The following is a 25,161-nucleotide window of genomic DNA, read 5'->3' on the forward strand; positions in this document are numbered from 1 at the left end:
AAAGCAATTATACTCCAATAAAGATGTTTAAAAAAAAAAAAAAAAGACAATAAAACCTGAGGTGCCAAATGCACCTCAATGGATTATTGATGTTTGTATTATTTGTTCAAAAAAGATTGTAGAAGGCAAGAAAGAGCATAACTCAATGGGTAAGCTAGTTAGGGTAAGCTAGTTACTTATATCTCTGGCCCTCAACTTCCTCATTCTGCAGAGAAGAGGTGATAAAAGACCTCCTTGATAGGGGTTCTGTGAGGATCAAAGGAAATGAAGTATGCAAAGTGCTTGGCACAAAGCCTAGCTGAGAATGAGCATTTAGGAAACGGGTACTGTTAAAGTTACAACTTGATTTTATTGCACTGACATCCTATATTTAGTTTTTGCTAAGACTGGAAAGGAAAATGCAGTTGATTTTGTGATTAAGTGTATTTTAGGATGTATCACCTGTTTATCTCAAAATGTATTTATGATTAACTCTTCATCCCTACCTCTACCTACCCCTCTATCTTTCCTTTTCTGTTTCACAGGAAAAATTATGACCTCGGCATCCAAAGGAATTCTCCGCCCATTTTTAATCGTCTGCATTATCCTGGGCTGCTTCATGGCATGTCTGCTCATTTACATCAAGCCCACCAACAGCTGGATCTTCAATCCGATGGAGTCAGCCAGCACTGTGCTGAAAATGAAAAATTTCTTCTCCACCAAAACTGATTATTTTAACGAAACTACGATTCTGATTTGGGTGTGGCCATTTGGGCAGACCTTTGACCTTACATCTTGCCAAGCAATGTTCAACATCCAAGGATGCCATCTCACGACGGACCGGTCCCTGTACAACAAATCGCACGCGGTTCTGATCCATCACCGAGACATCAGTTGGGATCTGACTAATTTACCTCAGCAGGCGAGGCCACCCTTCCAGAAATGGATTTGGATGAATTTGGAATCACCAACTCACACACCCCAGAAGAGCGGCATTGAGCATCTGTTCAACCTGACTCTGACTTATCGCCGCGACTCAGATATCCAAGTGCCTTATGGCTTCTTGACGGTGAGCACAAACCCCTTCGTGTTTGAAGTGCCAAGCAAAGAGAAGTTAGTGTGCTGGGTTGTAAGTAACTGGAACCCTGAGCATGCCAGGGTCAAGTATTACAATGAGCTAAGCAAAAGCATTGAAATCCATACCTATGGGCAAGCATTTGGAGAGTATGTGAATGATAAAAATTTGATTCCTACCATATCTACTTGCAAATTTTATCTTTCCTTTGAAAACTCAATCCACAAAGATTACATCACAGAAAAGCTCTACAATGCTTTTCTGGCTGGCTCTGTGCCTGTTGTTTTGGGGCCATCTAGGGAAAACTATGAGAATTATATTCCAGCAGATTCATTCATTCATGTGGAAGATTATAACTCTCCCAGTGAGCTAGCAAAGTATCTGAAGGAAGTAGATAAAAACAATAAATTATACCTTAGTTACTTTAACTGGAGGAAAGATTTCACAGTAAATCTTCCACGATTTTGGGAATCACATGCATGCTTGGCTTGTGACCATGTGAAAAGACATCAAGAATATAAATCTGTTGGTAATTTAGAGAAATGGTTTTGGAATTAAAGTTTTCCATCATTTGCACACTTGGCAAATTATTTTGATGAGATATTATTGAGGTTTTGAAGATGAGAAGAGACATCATTCAGCTTTTGTGTCATAATTTATTTGTATCACTCTCTCTTGGGTGACATATATATTTTGATGAGATATTATTGAGGTTTTGAAGATGAGAAGAGACATCATTCAGCTTTTGTGTCATAATTTATTTGTATCACTCTCTCTTGGGTGACATATATATTTTGATGGAGATTTTTGAGAGCGCAGCCTCAGCAATCACTCCACTTGTTTTAAATTATCTTATATATACCTAATTATGTGCACTGAAAAATAATTTATTCTTCTCTATCATTTGTAAACATTATTTTTTTCATATTTTTGTAGTTGTCTGTAATGTAACTTTGTGATTCGATTGTTGTTCCTACACTGATCAGTTGTTTAATCCATTTGGTAAATGAAGATGCACATCTTCAAATATGAAATATGTTCATTAAATATTATCATCTCTAGTTCCAAGTTGGCATAATGTAACAAAGGAAAAGCATTTGTAATTGAATTCTAACCTCTTTGACTTCGAAGTTGAACAGTGTATAACTGTCTTTATTTGATCTATTTTTTACCTGTTTACCACATTTGTGAATGCCACATTTGTGAATTATTCACTTAGTGAATAAGCCAGATAGTGGAGCAGAACTATTCTATTCGGGAAGCTATTAGGCTTTCCATTTATTTTCATTAAGTTGACTTGCACATGCAGCCACTTGTTCTCATGATCTTAAGTTAAATTATGATGTATTTTTAAATATCCAATTTGTTGGGATTTTTAGTACCTGGGAAATAATCCTAGTAACACTTAAGAAAATCTAAGATAGTTTTCTTCCTGATCTTAACACTCCTTTTTATAATGAAACAAATAATCTTATCAAGTGACAAGGGAAAATGTTATGTATAGATACAAGTCATATTTATAATTGGCACATTTATGCATCAATATAATTTTTAATAACATATCAATTTAAAATATTTTTTCCAAAGGTCCAATGTCTAAAACTATTTCATTTCATCATATGAACATAATATGTGAGATGTTTGTCCTATCATTTAAAAGAACCTAAATAAAATTATTATCAAGGTGTTAAGTATAAGATGTTAAACATAATAAAATGGCGATCTGTAGGGAACACAGAGTGATATCTCAATGCATATTTGTTGAATTAATAAATGAATGACATTGAAAGTCATCAGAAAATTTTTGTTTGTTCCAAAAAAGTGACAGTTCTATCCTAGAGGTACTAACTGGAGATGATGTTTTATATTCCATTTTTGTAATTATTCATATGTGGCACATGTGACCATGGCCCTCAGGGTTTTACGGAACCAAAATAAACTTTCATTATACTATGTTTTTGGAGAATTCACCCCTGAACTTGCAGTTGCTGTACAGTGTTTCCCCCTCCATAATGTTAAGGGCTGGATATAAGCAGAGAACAGTGGGTGAGAAAAGATGGGAAGATAAGGATTCTTCAAAGAAAGCATTTACCAAAAGAATCTTTAATGACTTTATTCTAAACCCATCAAAAGTGTTAGAACGTTCTGATGACATCCATTTGTGTCTATTTGTGACTTAGTCTAATAATCCTCTACATGTTAACATCAGTAGAACTCAACTCCACAATTTTCTACATCAGATGGAAATTAGAGAGAGAGGCAAATTTAAATTCAGAAAGCAGGAGCTATGTCCAACAATCCAGACTGCCTTGTGAGGGAATGAGCTCTTGGGACCACTAGAAGGATCTGAGCAGAGGAAGATTCCTACATTGGATGAAGGCTTGTTTGACCTTCAGGTTCACTCCTTTACCCATGATTGAACAGGCTCCCTGTGTCAGGCAATGCCCTAACCAGAGATAAAGATGAACAGACCTGTTTCTGAGCCACATACTTTGTTTACTTATTTGACCTAATGGAAGATTACCTCCATATTATCTCTTCTAACCACACCGCATCCAGAAATGATGTCTGTGTAGATGCCCTCCTAGATAAGGAGAGATCTCCACCACATTTATTTCATGATGTTCAAATAGTCAAATTCATACATTTATGTTTACTTTATTGTCTTTTTGGCCAAAAAAAAGTATAGGGATCTAAAGAGGATGCATTACTAACCAATTTAGAAATACCTCCTTTCTGCAGAAGCAGAAAAGCATTCAGTAAAAAGCCTTTGCTGTGGTGGGTGCTCATGATTTCAAAGAACCGAGAAACCTGAGGGCATTGCCTTTATTGTCAACTATGAATTTGGTCTCTTTCTCAGTGTGAGACTATAATTATATGCTGATAATATGACTGAAGCTAAGGCAATAATACTGAGTGACTAACTAGCACATCTGTATATTAAAAACCCATTACCAAGTCCCAGAAGAATAAGTTTTCTTAATATGAAGTACCAAAAATGAATGAGTCAGCTTCAATTCTGGGTCCATTGATCAGTGAGTTTTAGGGCTGGAAGAAATTATAGCAATGTTTACAAACCAATCTCTTCGTTCTACTTATGAAACAACTAGATTCAGAGATAATATTTATTTAAGACATATGTTCACACACACACACACACAGGCACACACACTCGTACATCCCACACCTATATTGACATAGCCAAGATTAGAATTAAAGGGTACTATCTCTCTTGATCCTGTTTTCTTCTTCATTGTATCTCACCTTATCATTGAAATACATCTCAATTCTAAAAATGTGAATGCCTTATTGGTGTTATTAGGGCCTGTAGGATGTTACACTCTCTGTGGAAGCACTTTGACGTTTGAAAAAGTATACATAAGGTAAATAAAACGTGAAACTTGTTAGCATTCTTTCTGGTTTAAATATTTTAGGAGTTGAGCTTTAGTAGAAGGAAATGGGCTTTCACTACATTTGAAGTGAAATGCAACCCTCAAGATGGTTCTGTTTCTCTGCCACTTCTTTAATAAATCCTGTGGATTGCAATTTTTTAAGGATATCACGTGGTGAAAGATAAATATTTGACAAGATTGGCTTGCTGCTGGTTACAAAAACAAACAAATTTTGCCAGGAGGTAGATTGTGAATATAAAAAAAGAACAGACCACTTAAAACGTTTTATTTAAAAATATCAAAAATCTTTTACTTTCAATGGTCTAAATATTATTTATTGCAGGCCTTACTAGTAAGAATATATAAATATAATTATTATAGGCCTTATTAATAAGAACATATACTAAATTCTCCATATCTAGCAGTATGTCATGTCTGAAAAAAAAAAGACATGACAGTCGTAGTTTATGACAGCCATAAATATGACAATATGAAGTAGAAACGGAAAAAGTTATCTAAATAGGAATCCACTATCAGCTTCAAAATTGTATATTTACTATACAAATTCTGATAATCCCAGAATGTGCAGAAATATCTTCTGTTGTGAGGGCTTAGAAAGCTTAGAGTATCTGAGGTATAAATTGACCAACTATTTAGAAATTATTTGCTGAGCCTTTATATTCTTGCCTCCAGTTGGAGGTTAAATATGGAAAGAATAGGAAACTATACTATTGAGATCTTTTTGCCTGCCAATTTTCAGACTAGATTCCGTTGAGTCTTAAAGGCAATCACCCAGAAAATGTCTCTGCATGAATTAATGTTACCAAAACAAGGTTTAGATCCTTACATTAGACTTTGTGCTTAATCATATCTTTGAGTGCCCTTAAACTCTATCTCATTTAAGGGAACTTCTTAATAAATTAATTGTAATCAAGCTGTTAAACAAAATAAATTTTAGAATCTAAAAGATAAATCCAGTGCCTAACCCAGAGGAGGATCTCAACAAATTCTTGTTGAATGAATAAACAGGTTGCATTAGAGATCATGCAAAATATTTTTTAAAGTGTGATAACAGTTCCAGCTTCTTGGTACCTGTTAGACATGATGTATTTATTTCATTGGTCAGTTTGCTGCCTGGATGAAAAGGAAGGCATTTTATGTCTTTCCAGGCTTACTGCATTCTAAGACCCCAAAGAAGTAACATTTCTAGAAAGATTAAAAAGAATTTGCAACATGTTAACAGTCTATTCAAATATTAACATACCAACGGTTTATAATAGAAAAAAAACAAGTAGTATTTAAGAAGAATATAAAGTGCAAGCACTGTAGGGGGCACATATTTATTACCAAACTATGCGTGGGGAGAAATATCTTTTCTTTCCTCCGGAACTAACACTTCTTTGTATTGCAAACATCAGTCAATGAAGATGGCATTTTTTTTCTGGACATCTCTCATCTGGAGATTTTGTAGCATTTTGCAAATGGATAAGCTCCACTACTACCCAAAGCGTTCTTCCTCTTAGTAATTCATATTGAATGCATCCATATCCGTAAGCATTATATAGAGCAGTTTACAACATAAATGAGAGATAGCCTGCTAAACCAGAAATATGAGTAATGCTAAGCTGGGTTATTTATTCAAAAAACTGTAATTTTGAGAAAGCCACTTAACCTCTCTGGACCTTGTTTTTTGTATGTTCCTTTTAGCACTGTTACTCTCTCATCTAAGATCTAAATTGATATATGCGCGTATTTGCAAATGCACTTCCAATGACCATCACAAAATAATATTTTGGAGGTAAATATTCCAACAGATTTCCCTCTTATTTCTCTGAATAGACAAGTAAAGTATAAAACTGATTATTAATCTAATATTTGGAAAGAGACTAATCCAGTGAATATAGCAAATGCTCAATTAACTAACCCTCCTCCTTTAACTCCTTCCACCCCTTAGTTCTCTACCTACTTCCTTTGCAATTCATATACTCACCTACGCACTGAGATCTTAATTGCCTGCAGAAAAATAAGCATATATTGAGCATTATTTTAAAATATTTTAAATTTTTCTACACCATCCACATTCCTATTACAATTATCTGAAAATTTTTATGTATGCAAACATTTCAGGGAGGTAGTGGAGGCGCATAGTCAATCCCCAGATGATAGTAAAATGGGGAGGCTAATTAGAGTAAGCCAGATTGAACACATCTGGACAACTCAGTTATTTTTAAAACTCACAGCTAATATATATTTATTCATTTGATTTAAATTAAAAATATTTTTAAGAAGAATTTAAAAAAAACCCCTCCAACATCAACTGCCTTTTGTCAATGTTAGTGAAAAGCCTGGTTCCTGGGTCACCTCACCTCGAATCACCAGAGGTGTTCATGAACAATACTGATTCCTGGGCCCGGCTCATGCAGTTGGAATATCTTCACATAAGTCCAAAAAAACATGCTTTTAATGCATGTCCTAAGTTATTCTGTTTCATGCCATAGTTTGTGAACCATCCTAAGCCAATGATTCTCAAACACACGCCTTTGGAACTTGCTGGGTCAGGTACGGAAGAATCATTTGAAAAAGTGTTAATAATACACAGCTTCTGATTCTCTGGATCGGAGATGGGAGCTGGAATCTGTATTTTTAAAATCTCCCCAGATAGTTCTGATGTGCTGTTAGTTTTGAGGTCTAAGTCTTAGCCACCTGTTAAATGGGAAGTGTTCTATCGCTCAGTTGAAACGAGCTATCACCTTTCTTGAGTTAACCTGGAATCTTTCAAATATGTCAGTAAAGTATTCATTCCCCTACTTCAAGGTCCAAAACAATGTCTATGCCTAATTATTTCATGAAAAGGCTCCACAGCTGATACTAACATGGGGCCACCTCTGGGAACCACCAGTCTACACAAAAGACATGAACAATTCTTGGCCTGGAGGAATTAGTAGGACAAGAAAAGGTTATATACCTTGAAAAAAATGCCTCTCATTCTCTTTCTGGTTTCTAACTTCATGTTTATATTTTGCAATGGAAGGACTAGACTATCCAATTACTAAAATCCTTTACAGCCATAAAATCCTAAGCTTCTGTGATCTGCTTATCTGCTGTATGTGTTTAAGAAAACTCTTTCCCAGATTCCAAAGTCCTTGCTTGATGGGTTGAAAAGTAATTTGCAGTCGGGATATACCAGCAAGCTGTAGCATGTGGATTTTTTTAAATTGAAGTATAGCAAATTGATTTACAATATTATATTATGTGTACAACATAGTGGTTCAATATTTTTATAGACTGTACTCCACTTAAAGTTATTACAAAATAATGGCTATATTTCCCTGTGATGTACAAGAAGCAACAAGGTTATAGCATACAGCACATGGATTTTTGACGACCACAGATTTAGAGTTGAATCCCAGCTCTGCCCGTTCACTGTGTGCAAGTTATGTGACTTCTCTTAGCTTCAGATTTTGCATATGGGGGTAACATGCATGTGGAGGTAACATGGGGGTAACATATTCATGATGTGTTTTTTGTGAGGACAAATATAATGACGTTTAAGTGACTAGACAATATGTCCAATTAGTATGGTTTACTATAATGAAAGATCATTGTGAGGGATCCAAAATTATTTCCACAATTTCAGTCCTGAGGCTCTGAAAGCGTTAAGCAGTTTATAAAAATCACTGCAAATTTAAATAAGCCAAAGGAATAATCTTCAGGAGAGGAGAAACAAATATAGTGTGGAAGCGTACATTCACGTCTTCTGTAATCACTAAGTAACGCAAGGGGTGTGGGGAGCTGACAGTCATAGTGCATAGGCATTATTTGCATTACTAAACACATACATCATTTCTTAAAATCATGGAACCCAAAGCAGACCTAATTTTACCTCCATGTTGTGAGCAATCAGTAAATTAATAGTCAATTTAGCATATTATCAGTTGGTATAGCTCAAGTCACAGACGGAATAGCAGGAAGATTCTCAGAAATCATTTTCTGGTAACGAAAGAGGCCTAGAAATAAATATTCAGCAACTTGACTTAATCCCTCATTTCAACTGTCTAGTAGTTCAGCCACAGAACTAGTTAATGATAAAAGTTAGGAAACAGAATCAAGTCTCTACTTTTTGTAAAGTTTAAAAAGAATGCTAAAATTTACTTTTTAAATGTTAGAGTATACATTCAATGAGCTGGGACGTATTTGTTTACTGGTGCAGAAATAAAATAATTCTTAGCCAGACTGCGATTGACTACTTTAATTACTAGTTACTAATTACTAGTTGCATAATAAAAAGAGTTTTGACATGAATATTCTCAACTGTTCATGTGCACAGTTTCTAAGTTGTACTGTAATAAAACAAAAAAGTAGACTTAAGGACAACTTTTATTTTCAGTGTATAAAAAAGGAATGATATTCAAAATAGTATTTTTAAGTAGTTCCTAGTTGTGTTGCTTTAAAAACTTTTAGAAGCATTTATTATTTCAGATACAACCTTAGAAAACTTCAAAAACTGAATTAAGTGATTTTTCTGAGTTCTCTGGCAACCAAACTGTTGAATTAACTATATATGGAAAGTGTGTTAAATTAGAGCTTGCTGGAATTTCATTGTGAAAAACGTAAGTTTTATCAGAAAAATTTTAAGAACGATTTCTGCAGAGAGGTATGTTAACTGTTGTGGCTTTCTACACACAACTGCATTCCATTTTGATTAATGAGAGTGAAGGAGAGAGAAAAGGGGCTCGGCAGAAAGAGGACCCAGACTGAATTAACAACCCAGTACTACTCATTATGCAAGAAATATGTGCCAGAGTTACAACGCTCATCCCCTGACCTCAGATGGGACTTATTAGCCACCTTGGTCTCTCGGATGAGACAGTCCTGAAGAGGCCATCTTCATCCGAGGCAAGATTGCCAGAAGAGAGCTCACTATCATGTTGGGTAGGACGCGTGTCTCTAGGGACTGTAATGAGATCAGGCCTTTCACATATTGATTTTCAAAAGCCCTCAAGCAAATCGAGAATATCTGGTTGCCTGTGTAAAACTGGGAGCAGTGCACTTTTTAGATAACAGGTGACCTATCTCAAATATTTTATATGTTATTTTAAAATAATGAATCAAAAGACTTGTGACCAGGAGTTTACTTAAAAGGAAAACAAAACAAAATTAAAAATCCCTTTTAGCTTGTAGATGCTCTACACTCAAATCAATGAAGGCTCTTGCCCTGGAAGATTAACAGCTTATGTGGCAGTGGAAATAGGAATAGGGAAAAAAAAAAGCTGTGAAAATAGCATCACGCTTTTTTGCTCTTAAAATAAAAATTTAAATCTCTAGAGCTATCAGTATGATGGCAACCTTCACAAACAATATAGCTATTCATGTGCCTTTTTTTCCCCTCTTTTACCTTTTTCTCTCTTTTTATTTAAGGTTGGGTTTGGTAAGAGTCAGGGTTAGCGGAGTAATTGTGACAATGTAAAAAACAACATTTCCATAAATCCTGTGTCAGATGAAGATAAGAAGTAATGTTTGCTGGAGGAAATGCAACTGGTCAAAATTATTTGAATGAAATTGTTGAGATTTATCATCTTCATTGGAATACTGTGGTCTATTCTAAATCCAAAACAACGTGTGTGTATAATAGATGTTTTTTAAAGGGAAAAGGTAAAGAGCTAACACGTCTGCAGGTAGATTCAAGTTCAGAAAGCTGCAGAAAGGAGAAAAATGGCGACAAGAAACAAGGAAAGGAGCAGTAAATTAAGGATCAGAATTCAAGTTCTAGCTTACATAACCTATTGTATAATTCACTAGCTTTTCTGGGCCATAGATTTCTCATCTGTCAACAGAGTGCAGTGAACTTTACATTATCACCACCTGAGAAACTCTTACAAATTTTGATTTGTTGATTAGACATCCTGGTTTAATTAGCCTGGCACAGGGCATGAGCTGTCATATATTCGTCTAGAATTTTTCTTCTTTTCTTCCTGCTCCCTTCCATGTGGTCATGTGGATGCTCTGTGAGCCATAAGAAGGAGGGAAAATAGGTTGACAGGCAATTTCTTTAGGAGCTCTAACTAAAGCATTGCTAATGAAGAAAGCTGCAAGGGAGGTTTACAGACGAAGAGTAGGGATGCCATATGCTTCCTCTTATCTCATTTCCTCAAGAACACACATATAGACTCACCCATGCCTATCCTTTTTTTTATGTAGTTCAAGTGTAACTTTGAATAAAACGACATCCACTCAAGTAAGGAAGGTCAAAACTATCATGCTGAAAAAAATTGTGCCAATTCTAGCCAATGTGTGACTTGTAAGGGTCAGTAATCCATACACTATTGGGATGGTAATTGTATGTTTTATTTGTGTAATGTGATTTTACACTATTGTATTGTCATATTTAAACAGACTCAAAGACACCCTGAAACCTAAATGCCAAATGTACAGTTTTTAGGTTCATGTTATTTCTGATACGGATACTTGCATTGTGCTAATAGTTGTTTAATGCTCTTAACTTTCTGTATGTGTATTATTGCCATGCAGACCTGATAGGGTTGTCGTAAGCACACTAATTAGTCATCTGAATTTTTATAGATAAAATCACACATTGATCAGAAATCACTTTTCTACTTATTTTTTTGTAGAGTATTTTTCCACACTTGAAAAAACATGATTATTTTATATCAAACATCAGCTTTTCTTTAAAATCTTATTTTAGTAGCCAGTGCATGTTTGAAATAAGTTGTGCTAGAAATTATATGACGATATTACGGTTGTGTTATATTAGGTGAAAAAGTGCATGCCATTAGGGAATCGTGCAACTTTGGGGGGATTCACACTGCCAACTCACCCACAGGCTTCATCTCATCCCATGTGCATGATTCATGTTCTTTCAGAAGTCCTTTTTAAACTTTAGTAGTGAAAATGTTACTCTCAGTGTGAATGAGCCCATAGACGATGCTACTTTGCTTATTTTCTAACTTTGCAGCATATTGTGGTAAATTCCACTCCTCCCAATTTTCTTCTTGGCGTTTCTTGTCGGCAATAAAATACAACAAATAAAATCATTTGTTGGCAAATGATACAATTTACTGTATAGCAATTTCCTATAATGAAGCATGAAGATGTGAAAAAAAAATCATCTCAATCCATTCCGTACTATGAACACAATATTCTGGCAGCTTTTTCTACAATCAAGAATGGTATGTCTTTTTTTGACACTGCCAAAATCAGTACTACTGCCAGTGGGGTTAAAAAAAATAATTAATTTAAAAAAAAAAAAAAAAACTTGAGGCCAGGTCTGCACAACACTAAACTGGGCAGTAACGTTTACAACCCCTGGACAGTATGGACAGCCAATCAGTATAATTGGTAGGAGGAAAAGAAATAAACCCAATCTTTTTCTCAGTAACTTGAGTAATTAAAAAAAAAAAAGATGATTGCACAGAAAATGTGAATTTTGGCTGCAAGACCAAGCCTTTACATGCTGAAAATTTGCAGCAATCCATGTGAGCAGAAATTACTCCGTTCAGCAAAGTCCTGTCTTTATTTTTGTCTTTGAGTTCTTTTTTCAGAAAATATACTTGTGTTTTTGGAAGGGCTGAATTCCAAATGGATAATATATGTGGACCAATAACCACCCCACCCACGAATGAAATTAGTCATTCACCATGATATAGTGAGGCTAGAACATAGCACTTGGTGACTTGAACACCAGTATAGCATTTACACTGTTGGAAGCTAATTTCATTGCTATGTTATTAAAACAGTGGGGATCCTATTTATACATTTATTTATTTATTTATTTGCAGAAGTTTGGTTCATTCAGGTTATTTTAACAGCTTCAGTGAAGTTAGTATATTGGTAAGAAAAGCTGACTTCAGCTATTATTCCAAGTGAAAATCATGCAACTGAGTCTTGCTACATCCTGGAGTCAAGCATTGATCCAAATGATGAGTAGCCATTCCCAGCAATGTGGAGGCCAACTTCCCAGACCAGGATGTTATATGTTTATGACAGTCAGCAAACATCAATCTGAGCTCTTAGTTCGCTACCATACTGTTCCCTTCATTGATTCAACCTGTAAATAACATAACATATTATGGCAGCTAAGCAAATATTTTAATAAGCCATGAGAGGCAAAATGCCATTGAAGATCTGTATATTCAGCTATCTGGAGAACTTGTGTTTTCCACAAATTAAACTGGAGATGTCATTTGAAGTTTCCTTCCCTTAAAAATACTATTATAATGTGGGTTCCTTGCCATTGATGTCTTTCTGGGCTTATAAATATATGATGTGATTGCTATAGTTATAATTTTGTGAAATTTTGTTCAGCAACTAATAGTGACTTCAATCTGTGCTAAGATCCCCAGGCAGAAATAAATGTATAAAAGATTTGAGCCTGTATCTGTAAGAAGAAATCTCTACAATCATATTTCCTATATTCAGTGTAAGTATTTCACTGATTTACCGCTGGAGTTATCCCTTGGATGTGTAAATAATGATGTTCTATTCAGGCCTAATAAATTCCTGTACTGTGAATATTTAAAATAAAAATTTCAATTTAAATGTGCAATACTTACTGCTGGTTATTTATAATGCTTACGTTCAAAATCATTCATTCGAGGAAGTTCCTTTCCACTTACATGAAAATCTAGATTCCCTGTATACATTGAATTAAAATTTTAAAACTAAATAAATACATCTTACAGATTATACATTCATTACAAAGACCAAGTCAGAAAATGACATGAACCTCGGCAGTGCTCTACAATGAGAGTATGTCTTGTGTGAGTTTGGATGCCTGCATATGTGTCTCCATGTGTGGGTCTGTTTTGTGTGCTCATGTTTATGTGTGTATATCTCTATTGTTTGTGGGGAGAAGGGCAGGTTCTTTTCTTTCTCTGGGCTTCATGTTTCTTTCTTCTCTCTGGGCAGATAGGATGGTAGTACATCTCAGCATACCTGGAGGGAAATGAAAACTCCTCAGTCCAGTTTACAAATTGGATCCAACCACATATAGGTATTAACTGGCCATTTCTTACTTAAGTTAGCTATCCCTTTTCCAGGTAAGTACTCAGAGATAAAAACTAATCCATCTAGGCACACTTCCCAGGAATGGCTGCTATATCAAATATGTCTGTGACAATCCTCCCAAAATCTCTGTAACAGATCCCACAGTGATCCCAGTAGTTCTTACTCCAAAATAAATTCTGTGGTCAAATATAAATGATAATAATAGTAAATATAGATCAAGGGCTTTCAATAAGCCAGGCTATATTCTAAATACTTCACATATGTTATTTCATTTAATCTTTACACCACTCTACACTTCCACCATTACCTTTACTTTTCTCAGCCAAAAAGTTGGGACACACACCTGAGTTTACACAGTTTAAAAGAGGTAGAGTTGGAATTTGAGGCCAGGCAATTAACCCAGGGTCTCAGTGCTTAACCACTAAGTTCTACTGGTTGGAAACACTGGGTTAAATGAGGTTGAACCAATGATTGATTGATTTCTGTTATAGAATTCCTTACTAACCTTAATGTGTTACTGTGAATTATGAATTTTCCACCGCAGGATATACCATAAAGTTTCCAAAGCTTATATAACCACCAACTTTTTTATTTTCATGGAGTACCTAAAAGCACTAGTAGAACATTCTTTGGAGAGTGTTGCTATAACTTGATTTTTGTTCTGGGTTAATAAAATAATACATAAGAAACAATTAAACCATAAGGAAAATTGAGCAAAACTTAAGTGTATTTATTTTCAGTTTAATATCAATTGGTTTTAGAATTCTTTTCCTATTGATTCTAAGATTAATGAATATGTCAACCTGGGTAGACAAAATTGAATTGTGTGATACAACCAAATTCCTTAAATTATTTTTTTAAAAATCAGTTGTAAAGAAAGAGAACGACTCATTTTCAGATAAATAAATGAAAGCAAAATGTTAACTAGCAAGTAGTCCATCTATGTGTCATACTGATTCAAGAATTAAGATATTCAAAGAAACAGGTACTTAGCAAGCATATAATTTAGTTAAATTCTTTGGTAATAAATTTATAATGAATTCAAAATGGAAGCTAAGGAAGCAGTCTCTTTCTAGAATTACTGTATGAAAGACAATCACTACATTTTCTCAAAAAAAAAGTGATATATTCATTCAACTTAGTGCCTCCTGGATGCAGGAGACTGTTGTTTTATCTTTTAGAAGACAATAGATGATTAAGACACAAATTCTGCCCACATATATTTCATAATTTAATCCTCAGATAACTCACACCCTCAAGGGAGAAATAGCATTCAGAGGAGGGAGAAATGCACAGGAGAAGATGAAGAAAGATACAGAAAGGAATGTCATTTAAACTGGACAGGCAGGTACTAGGAAGGGAAAGACATGAATGACAGGAAAGGGGACAGAGTGACTTATGTACAGAGAAGGAGAAGTACAGAGAAGAAGAAAAATATAATTCAACTTAATTATATCTTTGTGTCTGTGAGGGGAGGAATAAGCAGTGAGATATGTAGGTTTTGTGGAAACCAGGGTAGAACTCTACCTACCCTAGGGCAGAACCTACCAAGTAGACAGGGCAGTGTGATGATTATGAGCATGGGCTGTGAAGCCTGAAGACTTGTCCAGATTTCAGTAGCCGTAGCTCCCCACCAGGAGCAACTGTGCTGCCTAGGGGTCATTTGGCAAAATCAGGAAAAGTTTTTAGCTGTCACAATTATTTTAATGTTGGATATAGTATTGTGATCATGTAAAAATGTTTAAGTAATACTACATTTAGCTTTTAAGACAGTGACATTATAGCTGTAACACACTGCTTATTGACATTTAAAGGGAAAAATATCATTAGTCAGTGAGCTAAATATTTCAGAAAAACTCTTCTGATGATCATAGCTAAAAAAAGATGGAGGAAACATAAAAAATTATCATCCAAAAGTTATCAAATAGTTGGGTGGTAAGGAATTAAAATGCCGAGACACTGGAAAGGATGTGAATCCAGAGATTTTTAACAGGGTAATGGGGAACATTTCTGCCTGGGGCATTATCCAATTATAAGTTGATCACCACCAAAAGCTGAGCTACTTCTTATTTTATACATTTTTAACATCATCACAAGTCTTGGGTGACAAAAATCAGCCTTCAGGACACATGACATGTATAATCCTACTAAGCTTCACTGTCTGCTTTGGGTTGGCTTGAAAACGCCACATCCCAGGATTAAGAGGAAAGAAGGAACCACCCTTGCACAGACAGCAGCCAGGTCATCTGGGTAGACCAGAAAACTTCAAACCCAAATCTCAGTGTTAAGTTATACAGACTAATAGTGACCCCAGAAATCAGCAGTAGCAATAAAAATCTTTAGAAAGATTTTAAAGAAAGATAAATCATTCCCAGATGTCTATTATTTCTATCAATAATTTTCCTTATATAATATCCATTACTCAGAAATAAACAGACAAATGAGAAAACCAATCATCGATGACAAGCAAGCAAAACCACTTCTGAAACATCAATAGAAACACATAAAAGGACCCCCGAGCTGAGGACACAGAGAGACAGAGTTGGAAGAATGGAGGGGCAAGGAAAGGCATATTTGTAGGGTAGAGTACCAAATGGGAAAGAGCTGGAGAGAGAGAGACAGAGACCCATATAGACAGAGAGATTCAAAGATTTGCAGAGGGGCCCCCTGTTAAGAATTCAGCTGAGTGCTGATCGAAACATGTGTGTGAGGAAATTACCTGAGATCAGAGGAAAAACAACCTGAAAGGATTAGAGGGAACAATGCTTGGAAATAATATAAGGCTGGGATTCGTTTGTGTTCCTACCAGAGAGAAGAGAAAAACTTTGAAGTTCACAGGTTTTTGGATAAAGGTCTCAGAATGTAGTGCCTCAGTAAAGGGAAAAATTAGTCCTAGACTAAGGCTGCTCTGATTCCACCTAACAAAACTTCAAGCAAATCTCCACAAAATCAAACTATTCCCAAGTAAATGTGTCCAAAACAAAACTCAAGAATATCTGTAAGAATAAAAAATACCTATGACCCACAATAAGAAAAAATACACAATGTCTAGCATCAAACCAAAAATTAAATCCAAATTAAGCAGAAGAAAGTAATAATAAGATAGCTCAGAAATCAAAGAAATCGAAAATGGAAAATTAGTAGGAAAAATATCAATTAAACCAAAACTGGTTCTTGGAGATGATTAAAAAAATTGAAAAATTTCTAGCTTGACTGCTTATGGAAAAGAGAGAAGATATAAATTACCAACATCAGAAATGAGAGAAGTAATATAACTACAAATTTTAGAGGCACTAAAAGGTTAATGAGGGAATACTATGAGCAACACTATGCCAATAAATTTGACAACTTAGATAAAATGTACACATCTTTTAAACGCACAAGCTACCAGAGTTCATTCCAAAAAACAAAGAGGAAGAATCTGAATAAACTCAGATCTGTTTTCAAAAATTAAATTTGTAGTTTAAAAAAACTTTTCCACAAAGAAATCTCCAGAGCAACATGGCTTATTGGCAAATTCTACCAAACATTTAAGAAAGAAATAATGCCAATTCTATACAAATTCTTCCAGAAATTGAAGAGAGTATGTTCTTTTTCTTGATTACAGTGATGGTTTCACAGGTGTATACATATATCAAAACTTATAAAATTTTACACTGTAAATATATGCAGTTTATTGTATGTCAATTATATCTCAATAATCTGTTTTTAAAAGGCTTAAAAAATTATGTGCCAATAAATAGGCAACAGAGAATTTCCCTAGGAAAATGTCCAACATTAAATAAAAAATGCAAATAAAAGCAATATTGAAATATAGTTTTGTACTTCTCATCAATTTTGAACATAAAAAAATCAAATAAATTTTGACAAGGCTGTGGTGAGACAAGCATATATATGTACAGCAGATGGAATTCTAAACTTTTCACCCACTATGGAAAACAATACTGTAAAATACAGCAGCTGTCGTAAATAGTTTTATTTATCTATAAAGAAATATTCATGTATTCAGTAATCTTTGTTTTTATCATAACTTCTAAGAAAATGATTTAACAATAAAGCTCCCTTGACCAGATGTTTTCTTCATTAAGTATAATAGGAAAAAATGGAAATCATTCAAATACCAAACAGTAGGAGAAGTTTTATAAATCATGTTGCTGATACATTATGAAACTACTTGTAAGTCAAAAAATAAATAAGTAAGTAAATGAGAGAACAAGTGAAAACACAGATGTCAATATTATGTGTGGTATAATTACAACTTTTTTTTTTTTTTTTTTTTTTTTTTTTTGGCAGTACGCGGGCCTCTCACTGTTGTGGCCTCTCCCGTTGCGGAGCGCAGGCTCCGGACGCCCGGGCTCAGCGGCCATGGCTCACGGGCCCAGCCGCTCCGCGGCACGTGGGACCTTTCCAGACCGGGGCACGAACCCGCGTCCTCTGTATCGACAGGCGGACTCTCAACCACTGCGCCACCAGGGAAGCCCTACAACTATTTTTAAATGTATATTCATTAACGAGAAAGACAACAAAGTCTGGATATAACATGTCAAAATAATCATAGTTTTGTTATGGGAATAACATTGGTGATTTAACATTTTTTAATGCCTCTGTTATTTGTTTTAATAGAAAAAGGCATTCCACTTGATCTAAATGTTTCTTACAATTTAGGTTCTTTTTCTTTAAAATTATTAATTCTTTGAAGTAGTTTTCTATTAAAGAAACTAATGACAAATTCATCTACATTCTTTTTTTCTTCTAATTTCATCAGGGATCTTAAGTACAGACTACAGCCATGGAACAGTGTGAAGCCCTGAAGTAGATGATAATCTCATTAACCTGACATTTATCAACTGAGCTGAGTGGCCATGAATATGAATGCAACAGAGAGATGATGACTGAGGAAGTTTCTGCTGTGCTGGTTGCATTCTGCCTTGTGCATAAAAAATAACAAGGCTTAATGAAAAAAGTGCCAAAAACAATAACCATAAAAAAAAATCTTTGCATAGTTAAATAGCCACAGAAATTTGCATCCAGCATCTTGATCAATTAGTCCTTCTGGAGATGTAGATCCTTTGATGTGTTTGCTTCCTAAAGAGTCTTGTTTGATTAAAAGTAAAAATGGGTCTCAAGATTCAGGTGTTTTGGTTTTTTTTTCCATTTCTCTGTTTCTCTCCCTCTGTTCCTCTTAACAAGAGGGAAACGTCTTTGCAGTTTCTTCATCTGCGCACATAGTGGCGGCACCAAATAGCTTAACTTTGAAGAAAAACTTGGTGCTTCTGGAAGCCACTACCTCTGCATATTGCTAAAATTTTCTCTTTGTGAGAATGCTTGTTTCGACATGCTTCAAACATGTTTGCACACTAGGAAAAAATCACTTGTCTATTTTTAAATTGACAATATTTCCCTGTTGGCCAATCACCTGTTACCTAATTTGTATTACAGAAATACACATTCAAATCACTTCAGCTTTTCTAATAGATTATTTATCTAAACATGCTACAACATAGTGCATTATAAGTCAATGGATCCTTTTGCAGACTTCATACAAGTTTCTTAAACCTTTCCATTTGTAAATGTAAAAATGTTGAGCATTACCTAATAGGATTCCTGGAGAACATGTGTTTATAGTATTAGCAGAGTAATGTATTTATTATCATTAACTTCTGTAGACAAAAGATGAACTTCTCAGTAAATCAAACCTATCAGAGCTAACTAGCTATTTTAAACATTATAATATGGATATTGATTGTTTTTACATTTCATTATGAAGTTTAAGTTTTGGTTATCAACATTATTAAATTTGCCTTTGTTAGAAATATAATGTTAAACAAACACAGTTGCTTCCAGTATTTGGAAGAAGTTGACTTTGAGGGGAATGTATAGACTCTAAACTAATACTAACATTAGTGTTTATCTACTAGTGTGACATAAAGCTACCATTCACAAATTATTATTAAAATGAACTGAGAACCTAATTTGAGATTACAAATAACTTAGAAAACAATGATGAATTCCAATATGGAGTCAAGAATAGAGTCTTTACTACAAATGGAATCTCAGTAGAACCTTGACACATTTACAAAATATTTTGATGCCAAATATATCTCACAAATTATTCTGTCAGAGGTTATCATGGAACAAATTCAAGTAAAGGGAAAAAAGAACAAGTAACATAAAATACTAAGTGGTCACATTAAAACAGAAATAGATACTCACTACTTCACAAAGCCAGAAATAATCTCAGCCATCTAGTCCAATTTCTTCATTTTACAAATTAGAGTTCAGAAAAATCAAGTAACTTTCTTAAGGTTATATAGTCCATGGTTGGCATAGACAGTACTAGTCTCTTAATTTCTAGTGTTGTACCCATTCATCTTCTGTATCATGTTTTCATATCATGTCAAGTAAGAGGAGGCACAAAATGGAGCATACTATAAACATATATACCACAGTCAAGGCCAAATGTTAGCTATAAGCCAAAGCACAAAAGATATTTCAAAAAGGATTTTTGAAATTTTCCATTGGTTAGGAAATCAGTTATATCCATGAGTGGCCAGTGGCAAATTAAAATATCTTATGCATTACACATTGACTGCCATTCTTCTTTTTGTCTTTCAAACTAAGTTCAGCCAAAATTTCAATGTAAATACAGTTATGACAAAAGAATAACACCTTGGGCTTCCCTGGTGGCGCAGTGGTTGAGTGTCCGCCTGCCGATGCAGGGGACACGGGTTCGTGACCCGGTCCGGGAAGATTCCACATGTCGCGGAGCTGCTGGGCCCATGAGCCATGGCCACTGAGCCTGCACGTCTAGAGCCTGTGCTCCGCAACGGGAGAGGCCACAGCAGTGAAAGGCCCGCGTACCGAAAAAAAAAAAAAAAAAGAAGCAGTAAATTTCATTAATGAATCAGAATGAAGGGACAATATCAACACTGATAGATATCCATCTGTCTATCACAGTCTTCTTTCCAACTTTAAAAACAAGTATTTAATATTATAACTCATCCATGACTGGATTTGGAATAACTGGAAACTAATTTATGTTTTCAGATATATAAATAGTGGGTTATTTTATACTACATTTAATTTAGTCATTAGCTTAGAGTTAATAAATATGTATTTTGTCCAGATGTTTACTGGTATTATAGTAAATTATAATTTATGTACTTACAGATTGTCTTCACATGCAGGCAGCAGGATAAACAAACCAGGTACCATCCATTCTGGATTGCTCTGGAATATGGAAACCCAATCTTCTTCAGCTCGGGATGGCCTAAGGTACACAACTTCATCAGAAGAAATTGCGTTCATCATCTGTCATCATATATCACTGGGAACGCACAGCACTTCCCCATATTATTCATTTTCTTACAAACAACCCTGGAAAGTAAATACAAACAACTCATTTTCAGATGAAGACATTGAGGTCTCTAACTGGAGGATGATGTAGACTCCACAAGTCAGCAACAAAAAAGAGATTAAAAACAGTCTCTTAACCAAATTACATTGCTTACCTGCTGATACACAATACCTCATTCAATGACTCACATTATCCAGTATGTGGTTGAGTTTTCCCATTCACTTTTGATCTAGTAACCTTGAGATTTTACACCACTTAAGTTTTATTATTTGGAAATTACATTTAATTTATCCCCACAAATACATTGGAAGCGAATAAATGTAATGTAAATCAGTAATCAGGTGGCTTTAAGACTGCCTTTTAATTAGACCTGGGTAATTTGTCTAACAAATATATCACTGTGCAATAAAATTAATGTGTACAATAAATTCTAAAGTGACTCTTCTGCCATTGGAAGACTGTAAAGCATGCTGCATACCAAGTAGTATCAAAGTGTTCCCTGGGCTGCAGACTTCCTGCTCTGAGCATTTTTTCTCATTAGGGAGTTAGACCTAACTCGACTTGCACACATGTTCTCGTGGTGTCATGAGTAACCCAAAGCAGCAGTATGACCAAAGATTTCCTGTGGAGAGATTTAGTTATGCCTCCTACTGTTAATATCTTGCCCAGTCCTCAAGCCTTTCTGTTATTAAAAATTATCATGGGCTTATTCATGAGCCATCTCAAAGGGGTTCTTTGTCAGCCACATCAGTACACCTGACAGAGATGATGATAGAAGCTGGCAGAAGGAGAAAAGGGATCAATGGCTCCTCCTTGTTCAAGAAACTCCAACATAGTGACAAAAGTATCCAGTAGGTTAATCCTTTCTAAGCACATGAAGCTTCATAAACCTGCAAAAAAGTAGGGTCATATTGACAATGAGCAGGTCTGTCTTCAGCTCTCAAATGTGTTTGCAATCTGACTTTCCATTCCTCAGAGGCATCGTTAGTAAAATGGAGTTAATACTAGTATCTTTCACCATAAATTAATAACTCAGTTCTGTTCTTCAAATACTTTCTTCCCCCAAATGTTTAAGATATTACACTTTGTCAGCTACTGATGAATTTGTTGGAAATTTTGGAAACTTTCTTCAAAGAATACCACTTGGCTTTATTTTCTTGAATTATTCAGATAAATGTCATTGCCCTGTATTAAATTTTAGTGATTACTAGCAAAGTTCATTAACTTCAACATAGAGCTTTTAAACTCAATCTAGAATATTATTTATTTAAAGTATGCTATTATTAGTAACATTACTGTTATTACTATTGCCTGTATTTAAAACTATCACTTATGGCATACATACCATAGGACACACTATGCCAGGCCTTTCATTGACATTATCCTACTTAATACTAATAAAACAAAAATTACATGGAGAATGTTTTAGCCTCATTTTTCAGATTTAGAAACTGAGCTTCAAAGAGGATAATATGTCTAAAGATACCTTGGCTAATTACCTGGCAGAGCAGAACTCAGCTTTATCTGAGTCCAATATCCTATCTATTCAGAATGTGATCTTATCTACAAGGGTTTTGAAGAGTCTTATGTTAAGATTTAAAAGCTCTGCTTTTCCATTTCATTCAATTATAAAGTCAACGAGTATTTTCTGAGACTCCTAAGTGCGAGGCAAGAATTGCCATGCAATGGAGAGGAAAACAGACCTGATTCCTACCCTCAACGAGTTTACAAACCTATAATCACACCAATAAATAGAAATTGCCAACGGTGACAAGCGTTCGTAGAGTTTCAGAAAGATAGGTATTTGCAGCATCTCTGGAGTAGGGTGGGGTGCAAAAGCCATTTTCAAAGAACAGAAAAACATTCAGTAACCAAAGCTACCCTGGGGCAAGATGAGGCTGAGTGAAATCACCTTTGTGACCAGGTATAGAGAAGGACACTGCCAAGGAGAAGAATGGAGTCCTATTAGGTTGCTAATATGAACCAGCATAATTAACTCTCACAACTGTGTGTAGAGAGGATGAATCATTAGCCTCATCTTATCCACATGGAAATGGAAATTATATGACCATCCAGGCACAGAACCAGCAAGCAGAAGGGCTGAGAGTTGAATTTGGGTGTGCCTCTCCTGAAAGCTGGCACATTTTTTCACATTACTCTGCCCGGGGACTGCCTGCTGGGCAGGCTGCTTCAGAAAAACACATGTCGGTGACCATCAGCTAAAACTTCAAAGCTGATGAAAGCTGATTAAGAACTGCTTCATGATAGAGCTCCATTGAAAAGCCTCTTGGAATGACAGGAGCCAAAGGATAGGGATCTATCAAAAGTGAAAATCATTTATTTAAATTACTCCTGACACAAAATAATGCTTGGATGTGAATTACAACAAAAATACCAATCCTTGACTGTATTTTTTGCACTCTAAACTCCAATTCAATGCACATCTTTGAAACAATGCATTCTAATCACCTCAGTCTCAGGAAGTGCTACCAGTTTCACTGTGCTTCTCCCAAATGGCTGCAGACTAGGAACCTAAACACATACAGAGTCATTGTGGCAATAAGGATGAATATTTGCTAATGTTTCCACAGTACCTCTGTGTAGTTGCTGGAATAAATTCATTTGTCCTTGCACTATCAAGTTTGAATTAGGAAATGTGACGCAGTTTTACATAGATTCGCAGCATATCCTAAAGCTAAAATAAGTGTTTCTACAAGACCCATATCCTAAACTCACATAAGGTTCCTTGTTGGAAATCCTGCTCTTGTTTGTGCAAATATCTTCTAAAGCACAGCACAGGAATGTTGAGATCATTCAAACTCATTGCTGATTCAAACTCATTGTTTGAGTTCCTCTGGAGACTCTCCAGCAGGCCTCCCAGTCTCTCTAGAGTGCTTGCTGAAATAACCTTCCTTCCTATAGTCATTTCTGAAAGCCTTCCTCATTCTTCAAAGTCCAGTGTAAATAATGAATATTTTAGCAAGTTTCCCAGATGTCCTGCTCAGAATCATTTTTCCTCCCTATACTCCCATGGGTACAGTATCTCTACTGTTATACCTGTTTCAATGTGACATATTAGAATTGTGTTCTATCTCCTCTACTCACTACATTTTAAGTTCCTGAAAGTCACGGATGACATATTTCTTCTCCTCCCCTCCCCACTGCTCAGCAGAGGACACGGTACAAAGACTGTATTTGTTGACTTATAGACTCTCCTTATCTTAAGAATCTAATTCTATACAGTCACACATTTGCTTTATTATTTACAACTATTTATTATGATTTTTGGAGACATGTCCTATAATGAAAAATGTAGGATATTTGGCTATCTCTGAGATAGCCAAATTCTGTATTACCTTCACATAGTGCCTACCATAATGTCTTCGGCACACTCCAAATTCTGAATACACACACACACACACACACACACACAAATGCAAAACACTATTATAGTCTAACTAGACTTCTCCCTAGATTGTGGGCACCTCCACATGTTCTTACTTCTGTCCCTCTCTCTGGACAGTTAATTGACTAATGTTGCTTGTCTAACTGTGGAGTAGATTCTCCAGAAGTCATGGAGGACAAAACAATATTATCTCTAACAGAGTTGTATCTAACTACTGTATAGCTGATAGAACCTTGAAAATTGTAAGAACCCCTTTGGTTTGTAGACGATAAAATTGCAGCCAGTGGAACTAAGAGAATTGCTGAATACTCATTCAATGACAGAATCAGGACTCCTTATTCGCAGCCTGCTGATCTCAAAGGTCTGATATTTACAAAATATAAAATGCTGGCTTTAATAACTCAAGAAGATGTTTCCACAATTCTGGAATATTTGTTTTACATATTTTTTAAGTCAAATTTATTGAGGTGTGATTTATGTGCCATGACTTTCATCTATTTTAATTGTACATTTATATGAAGTTTGAAAATGTGGACAGCTATGTAACCATCACAAAAAAGATATAGAGCATTTCCCTCTCACCAAAACCTTTCCTCAGGCCTATTTTCGGTCAATTTCCATTCCATTTGCTGGGTCCAGGCACCCACTGATGTGTTTTCTGTCATTGTAGAATAATTTTGCCTGCATTAGATGTTCATGTAAATGGTATTATTTGGTATGTGGACAAAAATGTCTGGCTTTTTTCACTTAGCATAATTTGAGATTCATCAATGTTGTTGCTTATATCAGTAGTTGATTTTTTGTTAATTAACAAAACTCCAGACTTGATTTGGATTTCACCAGTTTTTCCCTTTATATTGATTGATCACTACAGTAAATTTCAGAGAAAGGATAAATAAACTGCAGTGGGTTTCGTAAAGAATATACA

The 25,161-nt window shown here is 35.2% G+C and overlaps 1 protein-coding gene across 1 annotated transcript; it reads left to right on the top strand.

Annotated features, from left to right (window-relative positions):
- Positions 1–532: 532 nt before the first annotated feature.
- On the top strand, positions 533–1,612 carry FUT9 (fucosyltransferase 9). Its single transcript, XM_019929203.3, has one exon. It carries the CDS (start codon positions 533–535, stop codon positions 1,610–1,612), a length of 1,080 nt encoding a protein of 359 aa, XP_019784762.1.
- Positions 1,613–25,161: the final 23,549 nt, after the last annotated feature.

Source organism: Tursiops truncatus, chromosome 12, assembly GCF_011762595.2.
Source record: "Tursiops truncatus isolate mTurTru1 chromosome 12, mTurTru1.mat.Y, whole genome shotgun sequence".
Taxonomy (NCBI): Eukaryota; Metazoa; Chordata; class Mammalia; order Artiodactyla; family Delphinidae; genus Tursiops; species Tursiops truncatus.